The sequence below is a fragment of the Tachysurus fulvidraco genome, chromosome 15 (genome assembly GCF_022655615.1).
Source record: "Tachysurus fulvidraco isolate hzauxx_2018 chromosome 15, HZAU_PFXX_2.0, whole genome shotgun sequence".
Lineage (NCBI taxonomy): Eukaryota > Metazoa > Chordata > Actinopteri > Siluriformes > Bagridae > Tachysurus > Tachysurus fulvidraco.
This window is the reverse complement of record NC_062532.1, coordinates 4,704,415-4,714,316: the sequence shown is the minus strand read 5'-3', so window position 1 is coordinate 4,714,316 and position 9,902 is coordinate 4,704,415. Positions and strand designations below refer to the sequence as shown.

General features: G+C 39.0%; 2 gene segments (V, D, J or C); both read left to right on the top strand.

The window, feature by feature from the left end:
- Positions 1–4,241: 4,241 nt before the first annotated feature.
- LOC125138683 lies at positions 4,242–4,854 on the top strand (the record flags this gene model as incomplete). The annotated part of the segment is given in 2 exon segments: positions 4,242–4,404; positions 4,511–4,854. Coding segments are annotated over 2 exon segments (408 nt in total), but the record flags the coding sequence as incomplete, so codon positions are not given.
- Positions 4,855–5,497: 643 nt separating this feature from the next.
- On the top strand, positions 5,498–6,232 carry LOC125138693. The segment is given in 2 exon segments: positions 5,498–5,835; positions 5,920–6,232. Coding segments are annotated over 2 exon segments (351 nt in total).
- The last annotated feature ends 3,670 nt before the right edge of the window (positions 6,233–9,902 follow it).

Sequence of the window (9,902 nt, the reverse complement as noted above, 5' to 3'; positions counted from 1 at the left end):
ATCTTGTACGTATCAATGTTCAAAAGCATCTTCAAGCATACGTAATAATTATTATGTTAAAATTAATTTGTGTTCCTTATTTACTTAATTGAGACTTTAAGATTTCTGGTTTGGGAAAATGACAGTTTTTCAGAATCAGAATCAGCTTTATTGCCAGGCATGTTTACACATGTGAGGAATTTGTTTTAGTGACATGATCTCCACAGTGTAACAGGATGTCATATGCAGTATAGAAGAGATTGTATGTACACATTTACAGGTGTGAAATGTGCAGTTTAAATAAGCATATGAAATATACATATGCAAATATTATACAATATATACAATTTGTATGTACACATGTGCAATTGTGAAATGTGCAGTTGAAGTAAACATAAACATTCAGACAATATGTATGCATGTATGTACAGAGTGCAAGTATGAAATGTGCAAATTGAGGTATACATAGTGCAAATATTATGTGTTGTGTGTTCCATGGTGTTAATTGTTCATCAGGTGGATTTCTTGAGGGAAGAAACTGTTCCTATGTCTGGTCATTCTGGAGCTCAGGGCTCTGTAGCGCCAACCAGATGGCAACAGTTCAAAGAGGGAGTGTGCTGGATGTGAGGGGTCCAGGGTGATTTTCTTTGCTCTTTTGCACACTCTGGAGGAGTACAGGTCTTGAAGAGTGGGGAGAGATGTGCCAATGATTTGCTCAGCAGTCCGGACTATCCTCTGTAGTCTTCTTAGGTCGAATTTGGTGGCTGAGCTGAACCAAACAGTTACTGAGGTGCAGAGGATGGATTCGATGATGGCAGTGTAAAACTGTTTCAGCAAATCCTGTGGCAAGTTAAACTTCTTCAGCTGACGAAGGAAGTACAACCTCTGCTGAGCCTTTTTCACAATGGAGTCAATGTGAATGTCCCACTTCAGGTCCTGGGAGATTGTGGTTCCCAGGAATCTGAATGACTCCACTGCTGTGACAATGCTGTCCATGATGGTTAGTGGGGGAAGAGCAGGGGGGTTTCTCCTGAAGTCCACTATCAACTCCATTGTCTTGAGCATGTTCAGCTCCAGGTTGTTAAGGCTGCACCAGCCAGCCAGCCGCTCAACCTCCAGTCTGTAAGCAGACTGTATTTATGTACATATAAGAATCCATCCCATGTTGACCCTAAGATAAGGAGTGTCTCTATGCAAATGTCCTCCTCTGTTATAGATTTAAGCAACAAAGACCAAGAGCTTTTACTTCTTCTGCTCCAACACACACCATGATCTCTACATCCCTACTGCTGCTGCTGCTGGCAGCCGTACACTGTAAGTGTTTTTACATTTGACATGTAATACAGTTTTGGTTCCTTAAAGCTTTTTGCTTTTACATCATTAAAGTAACTTTTCTTTAACAGGTGTTCACAGTGTTGAGCTGATCCAGACCGGATCCACAGTATTAACTCCTGGTCAGTCACTGACTCTGACCTGTAAAGTGTCTGGATATTCATTAACTGATAGCAGCTACTGTACAGACTGGATACGACAACCTGCAGGAAAAACTCTGGAGTGGATCGGAGAGATATGTGGTGATGGTAACACTTACTACAGTGAGAAACTGAAAAGCCGGTTTCAGGTTTCCAGAGACACGTCCAGCAGCACAGTGACATTAACAGGACAGAACATGCAGACTGAAGACACAGCTGTGTATTACTGCGCTCGTGATCCACACAGTGAGAGGAATAAACAACATCCCTGTACAAAAACTCCAAGTACAGTGAAACCGTGCTAGCTCCAAACATCCTCCTTCATTAAAAAATAAATAAAAAATAAATAATGATAACAATTCTGACTGGAGCATCAGAGCATCATGGACAATTTGACAGTCGATATCTGATTACAAAGGGAATTGATTAGGTTCATGTACATTTCACTCTGATACACAGCTATCAATATCTGACATTCACTCTGTGAGGAAATCACACCTACAGTAAGGCTTTACAAATTTTCAGGCAGACTGACTGTTGATCTCGCTCATTACACAAGAGTTTTACATGAACGTATCCTAACCCAGATTACACAGAAATTATATAATCATTTCCAAGCATGGTTTCTTAACACTGAGGTGTTTTTTTCTTCCCCAAATTCTCCTCCACCTGCCCCTGATGAGATTTCCCAGACCACAACACAACCATTTTTATTTTCCTGTCACATTTCACATATTCTGAAATAAAACAATAAATAATTACAGACAAAAACGGATGGAAAAATTCTAAACATCAGAACAGTAGTGCAAGTAATTTTCCATTTTTACTCAACCTTTGGTCTTTATCTGTGTCCTGTATATTTAAACTGCACCCACATTAGAAATGTTTGAACATTATGCTGTTCTTTAAGCTTTAAGGCCTGTGATGGTCGCTCTTTCTTTATTCACACAGCATCTAAGCAACATGTTGAGGATCAAAGGACTGACAGTGTGTCATAAATATGAGAACATGTTCTCCTGGGATTTACATTAAAGTCATAAACACTAACTACAACATTCTTATTCTTATTAAGACATTACAGCTCCATTATATCAGCATCTTATTAAACCAGACTGCATCATCCAGACTGTTTCATCAACTACATCATATGAATTAATCTTTTGTGATTGTGCTGTTTTAACATTAGTAGGAAATGCCTCATGTCTTCCGAAAGCCTAAACACTGTCATGCAAATCAAACCCCTTCATAAATGATTAGAGGTGTTCTCAGGAGAAGTGAGGGTCTGGGTTCAGGTTCAGATCAAACCATGTTCTCTACACTTCTACTCTTGCTGTTAACAGCTACATCTGGTAAGTGTGTGGAGAATTTTGGAAAGATGCAGATCATTGTGTACATTTTCCTGTTGATAGAATGCACCTGAATAATGGCATGATTGTTGTTCACAGGTATTAAATGTATTGAACTGGTTCAGCCTGCAGTCATACTGGTTAAGCCTGTTTCGGGTCGCCGTGCCGTCCACAGCACGGAAGACAAAATGACCACTAGGGGATGAGCCAGAAACAGTTCGTTGTAGCCAGCTTCGTTGTAGCGTTTAAGCATTAAATCTTCTAAATACACGGTTAAACTTATTTTTCTAGTAAAGCTTAGATTCTCAAGATTTTTTTAAGCCCACACACAAAGCATAATATGATTTATAGCCGTCATACTATTTGAAACAAAATTGGTGGTGAACTGAACTAGGCGGCGCTAGACCAGTTGTTCCCTTACCTTTAGACGCTTCCCTTTCTTCACTGGGGTAATATTTTCCAAAACAAATGGTTCACAAAAATCCCCAAAGGTCCAAGGAACTGGAATCTGTAAGCCTTTTAATCCAAAACGCTTTGGTCGCCTCGCAAATATTCCGTTTGTGACCGAAAACTGGAAACAGAAGTGCGCCACCATCCGTTGTTTCGGCTCTAACTTCTCATTGGAGGTTTCAAAAATGACACTGTTGCGTCAGATTTGTAGTCCAGGGCCTAACGAATCAAACAAGCCCTCACTTGAGCCAATCGGCGCTTGTATTGCAGAGATAGACGGCTGAGAAGCCAATGATGTCTCTCCATCCTATGTGGGAACCCTCCCTTTGAATGACAATTGCTCCTTCCAATAGCAATGAAATGGGCCGGGACCTTTACAGCTCTTTAGCCAATAAGGAGACGATTCCAACGGTATGCAACATGACACGTCTCCGAGGCCTCAGGCTGCGCAGAAATGGATGCGCACTGGATTTATTGCGCTATTCTCGACTTTTTCACACTCCCACAGCTCAGGGTGTCAGATTACAGGCCTTTTTTCACAGCAGACTTCTAGACAGAGAGTCTCTGTTTGTTTTAGGCCTTTTAAACTGAGCATGCAGTATTTTAATTCAAAGTTATACAGTAAACAAGTAAACAAGCAAAACATGACCGGACGGACATGTCCGTAGAAAAATATTTTTATTGAAGCCATTTTTGAGTCTTTTGACTTTTTTTTGGTGAAAGCCAAGACATGTGGCTCTGACCCTCAGTTGTTATTTGGTTCCTAACATGTTCCAGAGAAATAAGATTAATCAGTTTATCAGGTAAACAACTCAGGCAGAAATGAAAACCTTCCATTCTAGCCTCTGTATCTTTGTGGCAGTAAGGCCTAGAATCAATCTGACACTTGTATCTGAAACTAGAGAATCTTTCCAATGAGACCGGGCTCACCCCTGTGTGTTAAAGTATGTGGGAGCTGTACCACGTTTTGTTGGGTAGGTCATGTAGGCGAAAAACCTGCAATAGGGGGCGAGAGCCACCAAGGAACATTTTTCTCTGTGATTATTGACACCTGTAGAAGATCAGCATAACAATATGTAAATGAATATGTAAAATGTTCCCTTTACAGCTACTTATAGAGAAATATCAGCCACGGTCACTGTGGGCAGCTTCATCCTGTGAGTTTCACTTCACTAATGATCTCAGAGCTGCTAGTAAATTCCTGCAGTTATAACCTACTGTACATAGATTTTTGACTGGAATTGTGACATGTCTTTTTTTCAGATGTGGAATGTGCAGTAGAGCTCACTCAGGACACCTCAGTGATGTTAAAGCCTGGAGATTCTTTAATCCTCAGCTGTAAAGTATCCGGTTACTCAGTTACTGATAACAGCTACGCCACAGCTTGGATTCGACATCCTGCAGGGAAATCTCTGGAATGGATAAATTACATTTGGGGGGGTGGAAGCACGTATCATAAAGAGTCTCTAAAAAGCAAGTTCAGTATTTCTAAAGATGCCTCCAGCAGCACGGTGACACTGAGAGGACAGAACATGCAGACTGAAGACACAGCTGTGTATTACTGCGCTCGTAATGCACACAGTGACACAACAAGCTGCAGTGCTGCACAAAAACATCATCACAATTCACTTCTATAATTAAATAACTACATTTTACTGAGTAACTAATCCCTACATTCCAAACACTTTATACATTATTTAAAAACTTCTCAAACAATTAGGAATACAATGAATTATAAATTGTTTGTGAACATTTAATTAGAAGATAAACTATCTGCAGTGTTTGATATGATGAAGATTTCTTTTGGAAGGAGTCTCCAGTGTCAGAGCGAGATCAGGGTTAAAGCTGTGACTTTATTTTCAGCATGAGAAAGTCTTCAGGACAGAAAAGTTTGTACTTTTTCCTCAGTATCAAGATAAGTGTTGAGGGAAGGGCTGTTTCTAGCTGTAATAATGAACATGATAACAGGAAACTTGTTTTTCTGGCCCTAACACAAGATTAAGCATAACTATGAATAAATAATGAAAGAAAAGAATTGTAATTGGTGCTGAATAAATGACTTCATGTTGTGATGATAACAGAAACTCTGCTTTGATTCATTGTTGATTATTTTTCTGTAACAAAACCTCCCCATGTGTTTTATTCCTTACTTTCTGTCACTGAGCTTTACTCCTTCTCAATACAGGAGCAGGAGAAAGCCGTCTGTGTGAAATAAACCATCACCACGTAAACATTCCTACATTTAGGTTTCCTAATGTGTTCCTTAGATGAGTGAGGTGTCTTCTAAAAATGATTCGATTTGGTTCCCTTTCTGATAGAGAAACATTCTGTTGTAGAGATTTACATAGTACCTTATCATCCACTCATCTATCCAGTGAGCAGCGTGTGGTTGTGGGTTGAACACCTCCATAGTGGTCATGGACGCTCCCTATTCAAATAGAGTGGTGTATAAACAGCATGTTCTTGGCTGCTCTAGTTTCCAGTGAGCTCTGTGAGAGATAACACTCCTATACACTTTAAATCTGGGTGAAGCAGAACTCAGAGAAGGATGATTTTAGGACAGTGTATTTTATTGCTACTCATTTCATGTATGTTTATGTTTTTTATGTGAAGATTATTAGCAGTATAATCAGTATAAGATAACATTACTGAGTTCTATTCTTCTCTTCCAGATTCTTATGGACAGTCCCTGACTTCCTCTGATTCTGTGGTGAAGAGACCTGGACAGTCGGTCACTCTGTCCTGTACTGTCTCCGGATTCTCAATGGGCAGCTACTATATGCACTGGATCCGTCAGAAACCAGGACAAGGACTTGAGTGGATCGGGCGCATTGATGGTGGCACTGGCACTGCATTCGCTCAGTCTCTACAGGGCCAATTCTCCATCAGTAAAGACACCAATAAAAACTTGCTGTACCTAGAAGTGAAGAGTCTGAAAGCTGAAGACACGGCAGTTTATTACTGTGCACGAGAGTCACACTGACACAACAGACTCCAGAGCTGTACAAAAACTTACATAAGCACGTCATCGTGAGCTGTAAATTTTCCCTCAGCAGGAAGCTGCACCCCAGAGACCTTTATTATAAACATCATCTATTCACACTCAGCACTCAGGTCTTCCTCTTTATTCCAATATCTTCTAGCAGTTATTATTAATATTAATAATTACCCATGATATGTATCACATTAACATTATGACGTCTTTACGTATTTGACTGAAGGTAAATAAGCTCTAGGACAATGATTGTGATGACTAGTTGGGACTATATACTGTACTATTCATGCTTTTATTCCTCCTGATTGTGATGCCAGCTGCAGGAACACTACAGGTCGATGGTTCACTTCCTGAATTTAGACACACAGAGTCTGTTCAGCAGCACAGAATCTGATGAGAGATCAAACTGAAATGTAGATGTTTACTGCAGCATCACTACTACAAACTCCTGGAATTAAAAATCACCTGTAGGGGGCAGCAGCTGCTTGTTTTCAAGAAGGATTCATGAAACTATGAAATCTAACAGCTGAAGTGTGTTTTTGCAGGGCTGCCAACTCACGCATTCAGCGTGAGAATCACGCAATTGACCCAAATCTCACGCACTCACGCCACACCCCAGCAGTAATAAGGAAAGCGCATGATCTCGCAAAGCAACACGCAGAGAGACAAGACAGACAGTGTAGTGAGTTTTTTGTTACAATTGTGAGGGAAATACACAATTTATTCCCATATTCCCATATTATTCCCATAATTCCCATATTATTGACCCGGGAATCTCCAATCTGTGAATATGCGGCCAACTTTACTTAAGTCCAGTATAGGCTAGTAACTAATAGGCCAATGCTGTTATATAGTTTATATAGAATTAAGTTAGCATTAGCAGAGTTGTTAGTTTTGCATCACTGAGCAGTTATTTTACATAAATTTATTATTAAAAACAGTACAAAAGCATTTCCAGATGACAAATATCTGGACCTGCCTAGTAGTTAATGTTAAATATTGTTTTCTAAGAACAGAATGTCAAGTCAATGACATCCAAATCAATGATTAAGGCTGCAAAATCAGCCACCTTTGACAATCAGTATATACTTAATACACTTCTGCTAATGCAAGGATTTTGTGTTTGTATTTTTTTCCACACCAAACCAAGCCCCTCCATAAGCCCCTCGCCCATAGCCAAAGCCCCGCCCCCAGAATCTCACTCTAAGCTGAACTCAAAAGTGTGCAGCGCTGGTTTATGCAAAATCACCTTGTTATAATAGAAATACATTCTCTTCATCACCCAAGTTTCAGATTCAGACATGTTCATATTCAGGTTCTTTAATACAACACCAATCTATTCCAAAGTGTTTGTGCAGCTTGCTGAAGTGGATGTCGGTGTAACACACAATTTAAGTTTACATTATAATTATAATTGTCTGTGTGTTTATGTGCCTCTAGATGTCAGTCTTTGTAAAGAAACTCTCTCACTTTAAACATTCTAATCGTTCTCCAGCTTCATTTAACTCACCAGACAGATATTTGATTATTGTGATTCTGCAAAACTGATTCAGATTTAACTACAATAATCTGTGTATTTTAGAAATCTTAGAAGTTATCGTTTAGATCAATTATAGCATTAACATTGTGAGAATATTAATATTGTAAGATGTTTACAACTTCAAAGACAGCGTTCCAAATAAAAAAATCTTGTTGAAAGTTGAGTTTATAAACCCACACATTCTCCATCAGATGAATCTCCTCCTCATGATTTAAATACATTTCAGATACATTCTCCTCCCATCATCAGCAGATAAACAAATCCAAGTGTCAGAGCTGGATCTCACTCTATTTATATGATGTGATGGTGTCTGTTAAACTTTGGAGAACAGAGAAGACTCCAGTCCAAACAACACACACCATGTTCTCTACATCTCTACTGCTCCTGCTGGCAGCTGCTTCTTGTGAGTGCTTTATCAAATTCATTCATTTACTAGATGAAGAATAAAGGTGCAGCATATATTGTGTGAGATATCACCATGTGTTTTCCTCCACAGATGTGCTTGGTGAGGAACTGACTCAGCCTGCTTCCATGACAGTCCAGCCAGGCCAGAGTCTCTCCATCCAGTGCAAGGTTTCATATTCAGTTACGATCTATGGTACAGCTTGGATTCGACAACCTGCAGGAAAAGGTCTGGAGTGGATTGGAATCTTCTGGGGTGATGGGAGTACAGACTACAGTGAGAAACTGAAAAATAAGTTCAGCATCTCCAGAGACACTTCTACTAACACAATAACAATTGGAGGACAGAACATGCAGACTGAAGACACAGCTGTGTATTACTGCGCTCGTGATCGACACAGTGACACAACAAGCTGCAGTGCTGCACAAAAACCTCATCACATTTCACTTCTTTAATTAAATAACAACTACATTTTACTGAGTAATTAATCCCTATAAAGTATTACAAATATTTCAGCATAGACACCAACACTGGCATTAATAAGATAAATAAATAAAAGTTTGTTACGTTAACTTTACAATCTATATGAAAAATGAATACAAATCCCATGAAATTAAATGTGATATGTGAACATTGTATAATTTGATCATGAATTTTTGGTAATGTACAAATTAAAAGGAAAATAACAAACACAAAGTTTTTTGATTATCTCACCAAATTATTTTTATTAATTGATCATTGGAAAACCAGAATTAGCTAAAACATATAAACTTTAATATTTTAAATTTTTTTTATTTATTATTATTTATTATCATTGAAACTAATATTGATTTCCCAATTAACTAATTAATTAAAACAAATGATTTACTATGTTACTGCTGATACTGTATCTGAGTGTTTTCTCTCTTTTAAACCTTTCTGATAAAAATGTTCAGTTTCTGAATTCCTTTTTTTTTTTTGCAGCAGCAGCAGCAGCAGCAGGAACATTACAATACTGTTTATTTCTTCCCTCAGAATATCTTGTCTGTGTTGATGATGATCTTTGTTATGTTTTATCTGCTAGGTGTCAGCAGTGATGAGATCAGACTGGACCAGTCTCCTGCTGTGGTAAAGAGACCTGGAGAATCTGTGAAGATCTCCTGTAAGATACACGGCTTTGATATGACTGAGTACTACATACACTGGATCAGACAGAAACCAGGGAAAGCTCTGGAATGGATTTGCAGGATGGATACAGGCAGTAATGCAGCAACATACTATATGCAGAGTCTGTGAAGAACCAGCTCACTTTAACAGATGATGTCTCAGCAAGCACACGGTACTTAGAGGCCAAGAGTCTGAGGACAGAGGACACTGCGGTTTATTACTGCGCCTGAAGTTCTACCGTGACTGAAGCTGAGGAAGCAACTGTACTAAAACCAGACACACATTGTAACTGAACTAACTGAAGTTGCTTAACTTATAATTGTAACACCGATAAACACGGTTTGATTCTATTTATTGCTCCAATTATCTATAAATATACCTGGATATAACCCTAAAATGGGCGTGGCCTAAACTAATTATCAGGAATGAAAATCTAGATAAACCCTGTTTCTATGCTCCTGGAAACACTTGAAAAAGCCACAGGTAGAAATGGCAGCTCTGTCAGCATGCTGTGTGACATCCCATTCCCAATACACACTGTAATACACTCATCACAGTCTGACTACACACT